Source organism: Nannospalax galili, unplaced genomic scaffold (assembly GCF_000622305.1).
Source record: "Nannospalax galili isolate Female #2095 unplaced genomic scaffold, S.galili_v1.0 scaffold977, whole genome shotgun sequence".
In the NCBI taxonomy this organism is placed as follows: domain Eukaryota; kingdom Metazoa; phylum Chordata; class Mammalia; order Rodentia; family Spalacidae; genus Nannospalax; species Nannospalax galili.
The window spans coordinates 115,485-135,233 of NW_008340200.1; the positions used below are offsets into that span (position 1 = coordinate 115,485).

General features: G+C 40.1%; 1 pseudogene and 3 gene segments (V, D, J or C); all 4 read left to right on the top strand.

The window, feature by feature from the left end:
- The window catches only part of LOC103735801, a gene marked incomplete at its 3' end in the record, with an annotated part of 21,517 nt that extends 17,563 nt beyond the window's left edge, over positions 1-3,954 (top strand). Inside the window, 1 exon segment of the V gene segment in view lies at positions 3,943-3,954. Coding sequence covers positions 3,943-3,954 — 12 coding nt within the window.
- Positions 3,955-3,974: 20 nt separating this feature from the next.
- LOC103735804 lies at positions 3,975-4,553 on the top strand (annotated as a pseudogene).
- Positions 4,554-9,656: 5,103 nt separating this feature from the next.
- LOC103735805 lies at positions 9,657-10,452 on the top strand. The segment is given in 2 exon segments: positions 9,657-9,913; positions 10,103-10,452. Coding segments are annotated over 2 exon segments (447 nt in total).
- Positions 10,453-18,863: 8,411 nt separating this feature from the next.
- LOC103735806 lies at positions 18,864-19,749 on the top strand. The segment is given in 2 exon segments: positions 18,864-19,153; positions 19,328-19,749. Coding segments are annotated over 2 exon segments (471 nt in total).

The following is a 19,749-nucleotide window of genomic DNA, read 5'->3' on the forward strand; positions in this document are numbered from 1 at the left end:
TACTAGATGTAATTAATATTTTTAAAGCTTTATCTTCCAGTGTTGTTGATAATGAAAGCCAAATAGTTGTGTCAATGATTAATTCAATAATTAATTTTCTGGTTCTCCCATGTCTTGTCAAGGAAAGACTGACTTCAAGACCTCCCACATTTTCTCAGATTTGGGCTGTATCACTACGATCTCTGCCTCACATTGGCTGCTGTTAAGCTGCCAAAAGTCTCTCCCTGATTTTCTCTTATGAGCACACACATGATTGCCTTCAAGGCTCATGTAACATGTGAAAATTTTCTCATCTCAGGATCTTTCAGTTAATCACATCTGCATATAAGGTAAATAAGGATCCTAGGGACTAGATCATGACTTTGGGAGAAAGCAGTCATCATTTGGTATAGCTAGGGTTTTCTTTTCTGCAAAGAGAAAATAAAATATGTGTTATACAGAGTTGAACTAAAACAGTAGAAACCTATATTTCTTTACATTTTCCTGGTGTTAGAGTCATGCTTAGCCACTTTGCTCATACAGCCCAGGACCACCTTCCCAGCCTCCCACAAGACAGTCTCATTGGGTGATTCTTCAACTGAGACTCTTGGTATAAAATGAAATTTCTCTGTCCCAAACCACTTAATCCTTAAAGTTTAAATCTTTTCCCTTCAGGATTCAGTGTTTCCCATAAGGTAACTCAAGCCCAGCAAGCGATGTGGGTGCAGAAGAAGGCAGCTGTGATCCTGCACTGCATCTATGACATCAGTGCTGGAAGTCAAGGTCTGCTGTGGTACAAGCAGTCAACATAGGGAGATGGTTTTCCTTAACTGTCGGGAATTTTCAGCCACCAAAACACAACCAAGGAATAGCTATTCATTGAGTTTTCAGAAGGCAAGCAATTCCATCAGTCTAGGTATCTTAGCTTCACAACTAGAGGACTTGACAGTGTATTTCTATGTATTAAGAGAAGACAATGAGAATACAGCCTGAGGAATGTATGCAGAGACTCTTGGGGTCTGTCTGAGCCAATCACCTGCTGTGGGACCAAGGCAGGGAGTCAGCATCCAGACAGGAGGTGACCAAGGCTGAGACAGAACAGATGTCCCATTGGAAGGAGACTCACTCTGAGAAAACAGCTGTCAGGTTTATAGACGTTAATGAGAATTACTATTAATCAAAACCACCCATATCCCTGAATCTTCGATTTAGAGCTACACACAGAATTTGATGGACGACTGAAGAGGAAGAACAGCCTCCACAAGCAATGTGCCATTTGCAAACAACGTTCACTAGAGCAGTTGGCTGAGGACGTTCAGGATCAGGAGTGAAAAATCAATGAAATCTTCAGGAAATGTGTTTTTCAGCTCAGTTTGTCCAATAAATATTTATTGAATAAATATTGTTAAGCAATTGTTTTAAATAACCATGACTTTAACTATCTCTGTATATATATATTGAAACATCTTGTTTGTGTGTGTGTTTATGCATTCATGTATATGGGTGTGCATATGTGTACATGTATGTGAAGGTCATAGGTCACTAACTGGCTCTTAGGAGGAACTTTGTAAAGGGCCAGTATACAGAAGTCTTATGAATATTCTTAAGAGGCTGTAAAGCCAAATTCTCTTCTGGGAGGCCTGTGCATGCTCCTTCTCAGCCCCCAGGCCCCACATTGTCCCTATGACCAAAAAAAACCCCAATACAATGCATTCTATTGCAGTTTATGTACAGAGTTTATGATGTGCAGAAGAGAGTCACTTGCAAAGGCATGCACCAGTAGGTTTTTTTCCTCTACATCTTGGCTGAGCCTATTCAGATCCGTGCTTCCCTGAGAACCGGCCAAGATGGCGACTTCCCGCTGCCTCCCCAGCTTCCTCGGCATTGGTCCTTATGTCCTTAGACCAGCCCTCTCATGCAATTGAAGCTGACCGATTGGATGTGAAGGGTGACTGCATCTACCTCTGTTTACGGAGTCTCTTAGGGTTGCTGGTTCTTTTGGAGGACATACCTATACAACAGAGGGACATGGTGAAGGACTGGAATAGGATTTCTTTGTTCTCTACTCATGTCCTTACACTTCTACAATAGCTTTGAATGCTGACATGTGGCATTCAAATGAATGCACACTCCAAGGTCTGCTGTGCTCAATCAATGCTTCATAGTCCAAAAGTCTTCATTCCATCCAATTTCCTGCTTCCATTTCTGATCCCAGGTTCTCATGCCCCAGTAGTGACTGCCAGATGAGTGAGTCTATGCGTAGCTTGTGTTATCTTTGCATTTAGAAAGCAGAGGTTTGGGAAAAAATCTTAAAGGGAAACCTTACTCACACTTTATTAAATATATTTTATTCATTCTTATATTTTAATTTCTTTATTTTATTTTTCATGTGTATGAGTGTTATGCCTGCATGTGTTTAAGTGCACCCATGTCATGCAGTGCCGGTGAAGGACAGAAGAGGACATTGGATCCCATGAAACTGAAAGTAAGGACCATTGTTAGGCAGCATGTGGGTGCTAGAATTTCAACCTGGAACAGTAAGAGCAGTTCATGCTCTTGGCCACTGAGCCAGCGCTCTAGTCCCATTATTAAAAAATATTTTAACTTGTAGAAACAGACACATATTATAAACCTTACCACAACCTCCTTTATATTGGTGTGTACAGTTCAGTTTATGTGTTTTACATTCTTCACATGTGTCAAAAAAGATAGTATGTACCATATTTTCCAATTTTTTCTGTAGCACAGTTCTTTATCAGGGTCTGACGATGTGATTTAGAAAGTTGACAGGGGAAAGGGATAGGTGAACCCAAACAGCATCTCAACTGGAACATCTTAAATCTGTATCAGGCTAAGGAACGAGTCAGAGACTAACTCTGGACTCATGAGCTCCTTTGTCACATTCTGTGGAGACTGAGCTCCAGAAAACAGACTGAGCTAATCCTCCATAGAGGTTACAGCTAGATCTGCACTGGTGTATGGCATTGGCACTTGACTCATTTGCATAACTCATCATCTTGTCTTGAAGTCCATGATATCGTGGGAGATCTTGATTAACAATTTCAGATTGTTCTATAGGCGTCAAACTTAAGTTATATTGTTTCACTATTCTGGGTTACACAATTATTACTTTTCATTATTCAGAAATTCAGAAATATTTAATCATCGATTTTATTATGTGATGTGTCCCTTGAAAAAGAGTTTATTTTAAAAAGGCATTCATTCAATTTGGTCTTCTTTTAGAGCAGAGAAAAGATGACCTATCAAGTAGTAATGTCCTAGGTACTTTTGTTGCTGTGATAAAAACACTGATCAAAACCAACTTGGAGAGGAAAGGGTTTACATTCTTACAGATCACAGTTTATCACTGAAGAAAAGACAGAGCAGTAAATCAGGACATGAACCTTGAGTCAGGAGCTGAAGCACAGATCATGGAGGAATGCTGCTTACTGTCATGGTCCCCTGGCCTGGACACAGCCTGTTTTCTTATGCAATCTATGACCGCCTGCTCAGGGTAGGTCAGTCAGTCTGACAGAGGTAATTCTGCAATTGAAGTTCTCTCTTCATCAGTATGTCAAGTTCACAACTGAAGCTATCCAGCACAAGAAGTAATTGCAATACAAATGACCTAGTCATTATTTTCATTCTTTTAACAAATATAACATAGACACCCAATAGATGTCAGTCACTGCTGCCATGTTGGGTAAGTGTTACAAAGCAGAGTCACTCAAGAAGGACATGACTCCTTATTGCTACTTATGATTTCCACCCCAAACACTATGACATTTCAGTGGATCATGGACCGACTCTTAAACACACAAGAATGCAAAGACATAAATTAAAATAGTCAAGACAACTGATATCGCCTCAGCCAGAAACACCAGGGATTCTCTCCTTTAGCTATTTCTGACTTTGGAAGGAATCCAGGGAAACCTTCACCCCAGCTTAGCCTCTAGGGGGCACAACTACCTCATTTCCTCTGAATTTATGTTTAGTTTCTCTATGACTCTAATGTTTTCTCATGTGAAGAACCACTCAGACGACACTCCAAAGATGAACTCCTCTCAGGGCTTAGTGACTGTGATTCTCTTAATACTCGGTGAGTGAAATGAACATAAAATTTTCACTGTTTCTTCCACGGTGTCAGAAAAATCTTAAGCCATAAATTTATTTTCGTCTTCTATATGACATAACATATTTCTTTTCCTCCAGGAAGGACCCATGGAGACTCAGTGACTCAGATGGAAGGTCAATTGACTCTCTCTAAAGGGGACTTCTTGACTATAAACTGCACTTACTCAACCTCAACATATCCTACTCTGTTCTGGTATGTCCAGTATCCAGGAGAACCTCTGCAGCTTCTCCTCAGAGTCACAAAGGCCAGTGAGAAGGGAAAGAACAAAGGTTTTGAAGCCACTTATGACAGAGAAGCCTCCTCCTTCCACCTGCACAAAGCCTCAGTCCAAGAGTCAGACTCGGCTGTGTACTACTGTGCTCTGGTTGGCACAGTGGCAGAAACCACAGGGAGATATGAACAGAAACTCAGGGCCCATCTGCTGTGCACCTGCCTTTAGAATTCACCTGATTCAGGTCTATGCTGTGTGTCTCTCTTTTTCCCTGGTCAACGCAGAATTATACAAAGCAGAAGAACAAGAAGAGGACATTAACACTAAGCTCTTCATCAGGATTAAAACAAAATCTGATACCAAAACTGCCTCCGCAGAGCCACTATGGTGTTACAGTAAAGCCATATAACAAATAAAGCTTTGTATCTGCTTATCATAGAAGACAAAGTCCGTCTTCTGCATTTTATCCCATATATCCTGGTTGGCATTGCCATATCTTATATTTGTACAGTGAAATGTGCTAGATAAAGTGGTTTCTGAATAATGTCTCCCCAACAGAGTGTGTAGTCAGAGGTGACAGGAGAGCTGCAGCTCCCAAATCTCAAGTTCTCTAATAAAGAAGCAGGACAGCAGCCTCATCTCTAACAAGGCATGGAGAAGAAAGGCATTTAATTATGCAGAGGAAATATTTCTTCTTTGGTAAATTGGGAGGTAGACACAGGCCGACTGTCAAATGAAATAGGAGGAGGAGATGTATAACTGAAGGAACAAGCCCGAGCCAAGTGAAGAGTGTTTCAGGTAGTCACAGAGATCAGCTGGATTTCTAACACCTCTCAGGTGAGGGAGGTGCAGTGCCTGGGTAAGGTTAGGCTTACATTTTCATCCTATGTCTAGGAGCACAAATAAATGCTATTTGCTTATAGTGCTTCAATGGCTTTCCATTCCTTCTAGAATGGAAAGTGCCAGCTATTCTACACAAGTTTCTACATGATTCGCACTTGGCCTGAACTATTCACTTCAGCTCTTGACTGGAAATTTCCCAGCTCTCAGAGCAGCTGCAATGCTCATCTCCTTTCAGGTTTCACAGCTTTTTATTTGTTAGGCTGTGGTGTCTAGTGGGGACACTGATGCCTCATTATAGGGTAACTTAAACACATATAAGTTTTAATAATATATGCTGAAGTTTCTACATTACTAGATTTACATGTTGTGTGTGTGTATGTGTGTGTGTGTGTGTGTACCTGTGTGAAAGTTTCTACAGCACTAAGTTTAAGATATATCTATATCTATATTTTAAACCTAGTGTTTATATGGTTTAATATATCTTAAACCACACACACACACACACACACACACACACACACACATATATATATATATATATGTGGAGTTTTCTACAGCACTAGACTTCCATATAGCCTTATCAAAAGATGCTCAGTGTTAGTTATCTTTCCTGTGTCTCTCCTCTACCCTGCCCTCCCTCCCCCAACCCAGTTTAACTTTCCTGTTCCATTATTCCTCCTGATAACCTTATAACTCTGGCTTCTATCTTCTGTTACTTGAAACCAGTCCCCAACAATCCCCTTACTAATTTCCTGCCTTCTCAGTTTCAGTGAGGTAACCAAGACGCGGAAACACATCGCAGCAAGTTTTCTCTCATTTGTGGATGTTAGTCTATCAGATTTTAAAAGAAGGACACCTATTCTCCTCAAATAATTTCAAGATGTAGAAATAGATGGAACACTTGAAATTTCCTCTTACAAAGGCAATATTACCTCACCATCCACCAAATAGTGATAAGATAGAAAGGAAACTATAGGTCAATATCCATAATGAAAATAGACATAAATGGCCCTAAAAGCATTAACAAAGTGATTACAGGCACACATCAAATATTTCCCCTACCATGATCGAGTTGGCTTTATTCCAGAAATGCATGGATGGTTCAACATATACAAATCAATAAATGTAATAAATCATATAAATAATTTTAAAGACAAAAATTACATGATCATCTCAATATATTCGGTAAAGGGTTTTGACAAAAATCCAACATCCCTTTATGGTAAAAGTCCTAGAGAGAACAAGGCTGGAGAGGACAAACCTCAGCACAGGAAAGGCTATATATGACAGAGCATGCCACAAATCTTCCTGAATAGTGAAAACATTGAAGTAGTTCCATTGAAACTGGGAACAAGACAGGGGTCTCCATTGTCTCCACTCCTGTTTGTTAAAGATCTCGGATTCCTAGCTATAGCAACAATACAGGCGAAGGAAGTAAAAGGGACACAGACAGGAAAAGAATAAGTCAATTTATGCTCATGTGTAGATGGTATGATACCATACATAAGCGATCCCAATGACTCCATGAGAAAACTCTGAGAACAGATTAACACTTCAGCAAATTGGCAGGATATAAAATTAACATGCAAAATTAGCAACCTTTCTATAGATCAATAACAATTTGTGAAAGAAATGAAAAAAATACAATACTATTCACAAGGCCTCAAACAAAACAAAATAATAATAATTAAAACCCTCTGAATAAACCTAGCCAAGCAAGTGAAAGATCTCTACAATAAAAACTTTAAGTCTCCGAAGAAATGAATAAAGAGGGTACTAGGAAATGGAGGGACCTCCCATGTTCAGGGATTGTTAGAATTAATCTAGAAATGGCCACCTATCAAATGCATTTACAGATTCAATGCAACCCCAATCAAAATTCCAATGAATTAAATGGAAGCACTTAAAATTCATACGGAAGTACAGATGACCCAGCATGGCCAAAGCAATCCTTATCAAAAGAATAACGCTGGACTGATAACCGTATCTAATGTCAATATCCTACAGTGGCATAATACTAAACACAGCACGATACTGGCACAGAAATAGACATGTAGATCAAAGGCAGAGCTCAGATTTAGTCCTATGCTATTAAGTTACTTGACCTTCAACAAAGATGCCAAATATGCACGCTGGAGGAAAGACTGAATCTTCAACAAATGGTATTTGGGAAACTGAATGTCCACATGTAGAAGAAATTAAACCCTCTGTAGATGTTCAGACCTGAAAGTAACCACGGACCCGGGGAGTGCTTATTTCAGAGATAGCGGAGGGCTCAGCACCTCCAGGGCCAGAGCCCCCAGTGCCCTTTTGCTTTTTCTTTCATTGACTGTGAAAAACAATTACAGCATGAGAAGCAGAAGCACAGCACGTGATCACTCACAGGACACAAACGTTTCTCCAGCTACTTTTTCCCAGTTACTATCTAGGCACAAAGTCCTGCTGCGGCTGCTATCTTCAAGGACACCCTGTGCTTTGGAATAACAAGCTTACGGTGAAGGTTGTGATGTCGGTCAGTGTGCTGGATGACACCTCCACACAGCTCCTTGTGTGCATGGAACTTCACGGCATTCCTCCAACTTGCTTGTGACCTTCCAAAGCAGCTTGTCCAATTAACTCTATGTTGCCCAATCTCTTCTCATTATACTATTTGTTCCCTTCACCCTCATTGCTCACGCTTCTTAAAAATTGACTCCCAGTGTATCAGAGACCTCAATTAAAACGTCAAACTCTGAAACTCTGAAACTGCTAGAAGCAAACGTAGAGTTTAGCAAACATGCTAAAATATATGATATATAAGCTCAGGTAATTATGTCTGAATAGAATCTCATTTGCTCTGGATTTAGCCAACAAATGGGACCTCATCAAACTAAAAAGCTTCTGTAAAGTAAAAGATAAAGTCAAGTGAAGAGAAAGTCCCAGAACAGAAGAGACTTTATTCCACCTATGAATCTGACAGAGGATTAAAATATAGAATATTTAAGAACTTAAAAAACAGTTTTGAGTGGGGAGAAGGATAGGACGGTAGAGCAGATGCGAGTGCGTTATGAGGATGTTTGAAGGAAGCATATGCCATATGAAAATATACTATTTTATTAGATTCCATATATGTAGAATGTATTGATATATGTTTATACATATGAAGAGTTTAATTGGGGCTACCTTACATGGAGAGATAATGACCCTTCCAGAAGCATCACTTAGCAAACAAAAATCCCAGTGTCATATGTGGAATACCTCCCTTCAATTTGATGGTCAAGGGAGTCACAGAGACAAGACAGGCTAATACCGTTTCTCTTAGTCACCCAACACAACTTGATAGCAAACTTCTGTTGCCCAAGAAAACACAAATCTTGGTCACAGGGCATGGAGAAATCAAGCTGGTACTGATATGGAAGCTGTCTCTTTGGTGGCTACTGCAGGTATGAATTCACACCAAAGGCTATCTGGGTACACAATACACAAAGTTGACTAGGAAAGGCCTTAACATATAGGACAGAATGCATGAAATCCTATGGGTGGGTTATGGGGAGGTACAGATAGTGGTGGGATCTGAATATGATTGAGATGTATTGTATGAAATGCACAACAGTTCAGTAAAAATATACATTAAAAAGTCACAATCAACACATTATTTTGTATAATTAATATACACTAACAAAAAATAGGGGTTGGGGAGATGGCTCAGTAAAATTCTTGTTCTACAAGATGAAGACCTGAGTCCAGATATCCAGGACCCATGTTGAGTCTAGCATTGCCAAACACATCTGTCATCCCAACACTGGTGATGGAAGAGCTCGCTCAATCACTAGATTTTATTGACCAACCAGCTCATGCCAGTAGATGAGTTCCGTGTTCACTGAGAGAACTAATCTCAAGGAAATAAGTTGGGAAGCAAAGAAGACACCTGAAGTTGAACTTTGCCCTTCAGCATCTGTGTACTCACCCTCATGCACATACGCATACACTCACAATCATGTACAAGCACGATACACACATACATATGCACAATATTTGAAATAAACAAATGCATAACATCTGGTCATGCTGGGAGCCGGAGCCCTGTATGTCAAGCCATAGCTTAAGCTACTATATTTTGAGTAGGTCTTTATGAATTATAGAAATTGTCTTTAAAAGTTGGAAATGAATGATAGGTATGTAATTAGACATGGAGAATAGCTGTGAAACTTCAAATATCCTTTGGATTTAAAGAGCTTATCAAGAACTTCGTAATGGAAATATTAAGTGTGATTTTTCAATAGAGCAAAGGGATTGTTTTAAATAACTGTTTTAACTAAGAAAACAAGTCACAATTTGATGAGAAAATACACACTTAAGTATACATAGGCACACATAAACTTGATCAAATGTTAAGTTCTTGACTAAATTATCATATGATGTTGTAATAATTTACATATGAGTGTACAATTTGAGTATTTCTTTGACACAATAGTGAATCCACAGGATGGCAGTGTCTTCTCAGAGACCATGAAGAAAATTAACACCTGGGTACTGAGGGAGGGGCCAGGAAGAGGCTAGGAGAGAGCAGGAAGGGGAGTGGCTTGCTGATGTAGCAGTGATAAAGGGATTTTTTTCTAATTCATTGAACAAAGTTGATTATGCTTCTTAGAGAAGAAACTGTTTAAATATGACTATATTTTCAGGTTTGAAATCTGAATCTTCAGTGAAAAGAATAATGAAGCCCTTGAATGTTTTATTGGTGGTTCTATGGCTTCAGTTGAACAGTGAGTCTGAGCATTTCTATGGGAATATACAACACAATAAATGAAAGTGTTGCCTATTCTAAGCTGGTGGGTAGAATCATTAATGGTTTTTGGTGTAACTAAGCAGGTGGGAGGCCCATGAAAAGATAAATTCTGCAGTGTCAGCATCCATACCAACCATTCCTCTTTGACCTTTGTCTTTCTGCACAGGGGTGAGCAGCCAGCAGAAGGTGGAGCAGCATCCTGAATCCCTCGGGGTTCTGGAGGGAGCCACGGCCTCTCTCAACTGCACTTTCAGTGACAGCAGTTCTCAGTACTTCTTTTGGTACAAACAGCATTCTGGGGAACGCCCTGAGTTTCTGATGTCCATATTCTCCAGTGGTGACAAAGAAGAAGGAAGATTCAGAGCTCATCTCGATAAAGCCAGCCGGCACCTTTCCCTGCACATCAGAGGCTCCCAGCCCAGTGACTCTGCTGTCTACCTCTGTGCAGTGAGCACACAGTGCTCCCCAGGCACCTGCACTCTGGACACAAAATCAGCAGGTCCCAACAAGACCTGAGGAAAAAGCACACAGACTACAGTGGAGGAGAAATTCTGCTTGTGTTCTATATACAAAGGGAATTGAGAGCTGTAGGTGTGAGGGTTTGATTCATTGGGAAAGTATTACAGCATTCTGAGAATAACTGATCCTGAAGGGAAGGGGCACGGTGTTGGACTGGCTGGAATAGTCTCCACTTTTTCCTTTCAAATGTAATTTATTGTTTTTTTTCTTGATTGTTTTCGTTCCTTTTCTTATTGATCTTTACTTCCTATTTTTGAGGTTTTTGTACATTTTATATAATACATCTTAATTGAATTTAGACCCCCTCCCCCTCTCCACCCCTTGTAGTCCTCGCCACCAAATTTCAGGTATTCTGTCTTATATGTTAAGTCCTATATAGTCCAGTATTGCATCCAGTTGTCCCTTGGTGTAAGTTCATCCACTGACGTCTAGTCAGCCTGTCCAGAATCACTCCCTTAAAGAAGATTTACTCTTCCTCACCCCACAGTAATCATTTGCCAATAGTTCCTTGGCTAGGGTTGGGCCCTGCTGCAAATTTTCCCCATCCTATGCTGGGTTTTTGTCTGATTGAGTGATGGGTCTTGTGAATAGTGTTACCATTGTTGCAAATTCATGAGCAAGTTCCCAGAGACCTGAAAGCCTCTGATTCCTTATGTTCATGCACCACCCCTGGCTTTTACAATCTTCCCCTGGTCCCTGAGCCATGGGTGGGTGAGGTTTAGTATACCCCACTGTCTCCAATAGACAGGTAAACTGGAAAAAGAATAAACAGAGAGACATATGAATTAAATAACATATTAGAGCAAATGATCCTTAAAGACATCTACAGAATATTCCCCCAAGTACCTAAGAGTACACTCTACTCAGTTTCTCTAAGATTGACCTCATACTGGGCCACAAAACAAACCTTAACAAATGCAAAATGTGAAATAATTCCTTGAATTCTATTAGACTATAATGCAGTAAAGCTTATAATCAACACCAAAAAAATCCCTACTATATGAATTCATGAAGATTAAACAACACTCCTGAATGATGAATGTGTCAAAGAAGAAATTAAGTAAGAAATAAAAGTACCCTGGAATAAAATGAAAATGAGAGCATAACACACAAAAAAAAACCCCTGTGACACTTTAGAAGCAATCCTAAGAGGGAAGTTCATAGCTCTAAGTGCCTACATTATAAAGTCAGAAAGAGCACATATAAATGAATTAACAGTACAACTCAAAACTCTTAGAAAGCAAGAAAAAACCAAGCCTAAACCTAGGAGATGAGAAGAAATAACAAATATCAGAGCAGATATTATTGAAATAGAAACAAAGACAACAAAGTATCAATGAATCTTAAGAGCTTGTTCTTTGAAAAGTTAAACAAGATAGACCATTAGCCAGTTCACCAAAAAAAAGTAAGAGCAAATCCAAATTAACAAAATCAGAGATGAAAGGGGAAACATAAAAAAAGACACACACACACACACACACACACACACACACACACACACACAAAAGAATCCAGAACACTATAAGGGAATAATTTAAAAACCTATACTCTATTGTATTTAAAAACGTAAAGAAATGGATGGATTTCTAAAGTCATGGAAACCATGAATGTTAAACCAAGTAGAGATCAACAGCTCAAACAGACCCACCACAAATAAGGAAATTGAAACAGCAATATAAAACCTCCCAACTGAAAAAACCCCAAGCCCAGATGGATTCACAACAAAATTCTACCAGCCATTCAAATAAGAGTTTGGGGGCCTTTTTGAGGCAGGATCTCATGATAGCCCCAACTGGCCAGGAAATCCATATGTAGACCAGGCTGGCATAGATTTGACAGAGATCCATCTGTATCTGTCATGGCCCTTGATTGCCTTCCAGAATTTGAAGGTAAGACCCTATTGCTGAGGGAGGACTTGGAGTGATGGAGGCTGAACTGACCTGAAAGCCTCCTCCCTCAAGTTCAGCTTTCCTGGTATCAGAGGATACTATGTAAGCTGTCAAGGGAGAAAATCAATCAGTGGTCCTACCCAGCTGTAAAGACTAATAAACAACAGTGACTGTTGTAAAATATCTTTATTGGTACAGTAGTGACGCTTTTTAAAAAATAAATAATTTGAGAATTTCATATAGGCATATAAGGTGTTTTGATCAAATCCATGCCCACTCCCTCCCCTCTGACTCCTCCCATGTCTCCCCATCACTTTCTTCTGATAACTTCATGTATTCTTTCTTCTTCTTCTTCTGTTTATTTTTATGGGGACTTTTGGCTACTCTAACATTCCCCCCTCTGAAGAGGTAACTCTAAAATCTATTAAGGATTAGATAAAAGCTCCCAAATATTTTTGACATTTTTGGCCTATGGAATAGATTATGTTTCTAAGAAGCCCAAGGACATTGTGAGTTTTAGGCAAGAAACTGGCTACTTTTCTTTGGGGTCTTTGTACCCTAGCCAATTCCTACCTCCTATTCTTATCACACCATCCTTTGAAGGGGTTACCCAAATTACCAATAGGGAATCAGGACGTAGACCGCTCTGCCTTCTTCCATGCTGAACAGGGATGCAGAGTGAGGCAGCTGGAGTACCCCTTCAGTGGGTCTATCTAAAAGACTCCCAAATTTCATAATTCTTATCTCTAGGGGGAAAAGAAAGTCCTTGAATTGTGAATAGGAGATGTGAAGAAGTAAAGGCAAAGAGTAATTAGCATTATAAGTTCTAGACAGGGAACTAGAAAAAAAAGTCAGAGCGGCAATTTTCAAATGTTCCTATGAGAGTCCATTGAAATTTCTTGACAAGGGCTTCCAAAACATCCCTCTATTGGGTTCTTCCTCATTTTTCTTTTGTCTTCCAAGTCTCTAGAGTGATGGATTCAGGATTTGCTCTCAGGAATTTTGGTAGCTATTGGAGTGGTTAGAATCACTGTCAGTGTCCTCTCAAAGGCTTCTAGATAGGGGGAGAAAGTTAATTTATCCATCATTTTAGAACAATAGCTGGTTGTCTCCCTTAGCTACAGGTGGGCACCACAGTATTGGAGACCAAGATTTGAAGTTTTACATCTGAGCATTTTTTTTCTATCTAGAAACAAAATCATCAATGATAAATAATTGTTTAAATAACTTTTCATATAGACTTAAGCCTAATGTCTGGGAAGTGTAATCCCTTGAACTCTTAAAGAAATATACTGATGACTTTACACTTCGGTTATACTTTCCTTTTGGGTGTTTAAGACCATACAGTTGGCGAAAATAAATCAATTTATTTTTATACTTTAGGTCATTTGAGGATCTGTTCCTCAGGGGTCAAGTGACCTCGGTGACACTTTTATCTTGGGGGTAATCCACAGTTGTGTAGTTGGAATTAAGGCCAGCTAAATGGGAGGGAACTTATGTATGGTACTCTAAACATAGCCAAATACACATGGCCAAAGAAATAATAGATTCTAGAGAAAATCCTACTTTTGCCACATTCCTAGACCAACAGAAGTTCTTACTACATTTTAAATATACATCCTCATATTTACAGAGAAGTTTTCCTCTCAACACTCATCAAAGAAGCTTCTTTTTTCTTTTCAATAAATGGGGACTATTACAGAGTTACACAACCGGGCAAATGCAGAGAATGTCTGTGAGATGCTTAGTCCTAAGTGGCACATTTTCAATCCAACCTGTATATAAAAGATGAATGAATTTCTGAACTCTCACCAAAGAAGTTTCCTTATACAGAAAATGGTAACACAGAAACCTGCAACTGCTCAATATGCAGAGAACAAGGTTATCAATGAACAGGACACCTGCTTCAAACTTCTGTATCCCAAGGCTCAGGGACGACTGTGGAAGAGAAAGCAAATTATTGTAAGAGCCAGAGGTTTTGGGTAACCATAAGAAAATAGAGTTTTCCAAACAGCTAGTCAGTTACATATATAAACTCACAGCAATGATGACAGCATTCACATGAGCCATGCAAGCTCAAACCAGATAAAATTCCAGCATAGACATGGGGAACTAGGTAAGAAAGCCCAACCCAACCTAAGAAACTTTTGACAACTAATGGCTGTTGGAAGGAGAGATAGTCTCTCACAGGAATGGCACTCTTGGTAGATTAATCAGGCTCCAGTGGATACACACACACACACACACACACACACACACACACACACACACACACAAATCAGACTCTAAAGGCCTTGAGCCTTAGGAGGCAGAAGTTTGACATAGGGATCCTATTCTAGGATAAACACTCTGCAGCCTCCTGTTCTCTGCACATTGGCTTTTTGTGAGGTTTTTATGTTAAGCACCATCTGTGGTGCAAGGAAACTTCTCTGATGAGAGTTGAGAGACACATTAGTCTATGGGTATGACAGTAAGTCATTAAGAGTCATCAAACTATCACTATTTGTCAGAGAACTAGTACTAGGTTCTCCTCTATTCCCTGAGACCTGTCTTCCCTCAAGTTCCTAAGCTTGATATTTATGTTAGGTATGGGCTCTATCCTAGGAAGCAGATTTTAAATCTAGATAAAGAGTGGTTGGGTACTCCCACAATATTTGTGCCACTGTTACACTGATGGGCATATCTCTCTAGGCCAGCTATTATTGTAGTTCACAGGATTCACTGCTGGGTAAATACAATGATTATTTCTTCCTTATGGGAGCTTGTGCAGCAACTTCCAGGATGGCAAGAATTTTTTTCTGAAAACTCTATGTACATGAGCTGTAGAGCAAACAATGAGAAATCAAGCAAGTATTGACTTCAGAGCCTTATCCCTACTGTTCATAGTGCTGCTGGGGGCTATGTAAGCTACCAGAAGGAAAAAACAATCATTATCCTTATTAAAACTTTATGACTAAGTACATACACTCTTTGAGGACTAAAATTCTCATTGAGATAAAACTTAGAACTATAAGCAGGATGTACTTAAACCTATGAGGGAAAAAATGTCTTAAAGGACATTTCACACACAGATGGTGGAAAGCAGATTTGAGCTCATTGATGGGTGAAAAGAGAGAAAGTCCAGCTCAGAAGGAGCCAGCAGAGGGTGCAGTGAGTGAGGGAACCTATGCAGGGACCTCAGAGAAGAGGTAAGGTGGAGGGTGGGGTCAGTACAGAGACCATGTGCTGTACTTCTCCCGCCTTCCCTGGTGTCTCCATCCTATGTTTCTGTTGAGGATGGACAGGGGGTTAGCCTTTTCTCAGGCATTCAATCCTCCCTAACTCATAATGAGCTTTCTGCGAAGGCCAGAGATAGCAGTGTGAGGAGTTGACAGAGATAAGCCATCTTCACCTGGCCTTATGTTCAGGGAAGAATAGAAGTGACCGCTTGCTCATACTAGTAAGAAACTGCCCATCCTTCTCAAGAAATTCAGCCACTCTGCACTGCCATGCCTTCTGGGGTGGGCTGGGGGTTCTGTGGCACTGACTGTTCTGTGGCATCTCCACAGCACACTCAAGTGTACAGGCTTCAAGGCTGGTACCAGAACTATTCTGATTTCTACTCAATTATACACAGTGTTTACTGAAGAAAGGCGTTGTAGCCCACTTGGATCTCTGCCACTGTCAACTCTTTGTTTTAGTAAGTTCTCATGCACGGGGTCTCATGCTTCCTTTGATCTCTCATGTTTTCTTGTCTCATCTAGGAGTGTGTTTTCACCTGAGGAAAACGATGTGGGAACTCTATAAGGAAAATAATTTACAATTTACTTTTCCGAAGTAGATATTTGATGGTTCCATTGTTCCTCTGAGGTTGTACTCTGCCATCCTACTGTATGTAGAGCATCAATGTTCTTGAAATACAGAATGCTAAAGAGCAAGCTATGTTAATAATTATGAGGTAATATCTGCCTCTGGCAACTGTCTTTGGTATTAAGAGGCGTAATAAAACGAACCCCTCTGAGTGATCTTGTATGAAACTAGAGAGAATATCATTATGTGTGTGATACATAATTGTGCCTTTTCAACACCTCATTTTTAAAAAGTGAGAAGACAGTCATTAGTGGGACACATACCTGGAATCCCAGCACTTGGGAGGCTGAGGTGGGTGAGTTATGAGTTTGAGGCCAGCTTGGGTGACACAACAAGATCCTACCTAAAATTAAGAGTGCTGTAGAAGTGATGCTTGTTTTTATGTCACCACCCCAGGCGGTGAGTCTCATGGTCTTGTGCTTGCCTTCAAACACACCGGGATCTGATCATTACGCATGGTCACATCTTGTACATTCATTCTTTAAAACAATAAATTAGCCAGATGTGGAAGTACACACTTTTAACCCCTCTTATCAATAGCCTGTTTCATTTCGGGAGTCTCTTGACTACACTGACCTACAGCTCTAAGGGAACTTTCTCTTTACAGGCACTGTGTTTTTTTTTTTTTTTTTTTTTGTAATATAGCCTTTGGCTTACATCCACACTTGTATATCTACTGTATGTGTATTTTTCAAACAAGTACCTTTTTGTGTGATGTTTCATACCATCTAAGCTTTATTTATGTCTCTTCTTATTCCCACTGTATAACCCTCACTGGTCCCTCCCAAGTTAAAGTACCCCTTTTCCCTACTTCCCTCTTGATAAATGTCTCCAACTATTCCTGTCTTTCATACTCCTTTTTTTCCATTTACTCCCATGGTTCCTTTCCATTTTCCTGGTTCCTGCAGTTACGTCGGATATATACTCACATGTACAGACTTGGAACTAAGATCCACAAGTGACAGAGAGCATACATCACTTGGTTTTCTGAGTCTGTTAATTCACTTAGTATAACAACTTCTAGCTCCATTCATGTACTTGCAAATTTTATGATTTTGTTTTTCTTTACTGATGAGTAGAACTCTAGTGTAAGTGTACTACATTTTTTATCATCCATTCATCAGCTGAGGATCATTTAGGTTGTTTCCATTCTTAGCTATTGTGAAAACAGCAGCGACAAACATGGCTCTGTAAGTATATATGTAGCAGGATGAGTCCTTTGGGTATATGCCAAAGAGTGGTATAACTGGATCACACGGGTACTTTTTTTTTTTGTCTTTTTGAGACAGGGTCTCCTTGTAGCCCCAGCTGTCCTGGAACTCACTATGTAGACCAGGCTGGCCTCGAACTCACAAAGATCCGCCTGCCTCTGCCTCCAAAATGCTGGGATTAAAGGCATGTGCCACCACACCTGGCAACATGGGTACTTTTAACAGGCATGTTTCCTGTCTTCCTCCTCTTTGTCTTTATTGTTGGGTCCATTGCTTAGATTTTTTTCTGTAATTATTTCATTACCAAGACTAAGAACACTGAAGGGCACCCTGATTTCCTCAGTGTGGTTCAAAGGGTGGAGCTTCTCAATTTTCCAGCCAACATGTGGTACTACAGGGGGGATAGCACTTATTTATATGTGAATAAATAACATAGTTTATATGCTAATAAAAAAACTGTGGGGAAATGACTGAAAAGATTTTTCTGATTATAATGCCAGGGACAAATACCATCCTATCTTGAACTCTAGTGAATAATATTTCCTCTCTTTGTGAGAGGATGTCAGTATGTAGCCCAGGATGCTTCAAATTCACAGACATTCCACAACCTCTCACGTACTAGAATCACTGCCATACATGTGACTTTTACTGATGTTTCCAATAGAGGTTGTACTTTCATTGAAATGCTTTTCATACAAATTGCATATTGAGGATTTTCCCGTATTCTAATCTGCGCTGCAATTGACGTTTGTAGTTTAAAGAAACAGGAGGAAGTATCAGGAACATAGAAGTTAAATCGTGAATGAAATCCCATCATCTCCTCACTGAGTAAAATTTTATGAATTGTGTTCACACTTCAGAGTATGAAATCTGTGCATGTGTACATTTTCCTTGGTGCTAACTGAAATAGCACACATATGACAGATTCTGTGATTCAGGGAGCATGACGGGAAATGTTTCATTAAAAAAAAACATATTTCAGGGCTGGAGACAATGGCTTAGCAGTTAAGAGCATTGACTGTTCTTGCAGAGGACCCGGATTCGATTAGCACTCACATGGTGGCTATGAACTGTCCTTAACTCCAGTTCCAGGGGAATCCGAAGCTCTCTTCTGACCTCCGCATCATTGCACGACATGAGTGCATTCACATCCATGCAGGCAATACACTCGTACACATAAAATAAAAATAATAAATAAAATATTTTTTAAAATAACATATTTCAATTTAAACTGTACTGGATCCCTTGATGGGACAGGTTGGAGAAAAAAATCAGGCCAAAGTTTTGCATTCCAATCACATTGTCAAACTTCTTTTCTCTCTAGAGGAAAGGATGTCTGAGAAAGACCCAAAGCAACATAGCTGGTAATCCTGTGTGTTACTATATTTCCTAATGAATTACAAGTCCTGGATTATCTATCAGAAAGAACGATCTGAAAATCAGTCAGTGTTACTTCTGATGTTTTCTAGTTTTCAATTGGTTATAGTAAGGGACAGCAAGTCCTTAAGACAGGCCAGCATTCACCCACCCACCTCATGGAAGGTGTGACAGGACACAGGCAAACCCATAACTGCTAACTCGTTTCCTGTTAAGGCAGGTGCACTGAACAGCCTAGTAACTTTTCTTGAGCACAAGGTACAGATTAAGATTTGGCCTGAGAAAGAACATAGAGCATTTCTCTCGGGAAGAAAGCTAACACCATGCTGATCACCAGCCTGCTGAGAGCAGCCATTGCCTCCATCTGTCTTGGTAAGGATATTCCCAGCACCGGGAAAACTTTTCCCTGAGGCTTGTTGACAGACAGGTTCTTTTGCTCTGCTGAGGCTCAGAGTGAGGAATACTCAGAGCTCTGGATGATAAATCACCTTATATTTCTGTAGCTCCAGATAAAGAGGTTGTCTCTTTCTGTCCTCTTTCCCGCAGAAGCCAGCATGTCTCAGAAGGTAACTCAGGCTCAGACTGAAATTTGTATCATGGAGAAGAAGAATGTGACATTGGACTGTGTTTATGAAACTCGCGAAACTACTTACTACTTATTCTGGTACAAGCAAACCCCAAGTAGGGAAATGGTTTTCCTTGTTCGCCAGGACTCTTATAATGAGGAAAATGCAACAGAGGGTCGCTATTCTCTGAACTTCCAGAAATCTGCCAGCTACATTGGACTCACCATCACAGCCACATGGGTTCAGGATGCAGCAGTATATTTCTGTGCTCTGAGGGAGAGCACAGTGAGAGGAGTGTCTACGGGAGTCCCACAAAAACCCCAACAAGAGATAGAGACCCTGGGGAGACACTTCACACAGAGAGGAGGAAGCAGGGGCTGTAGTAGTACAGGGGGCACCTAG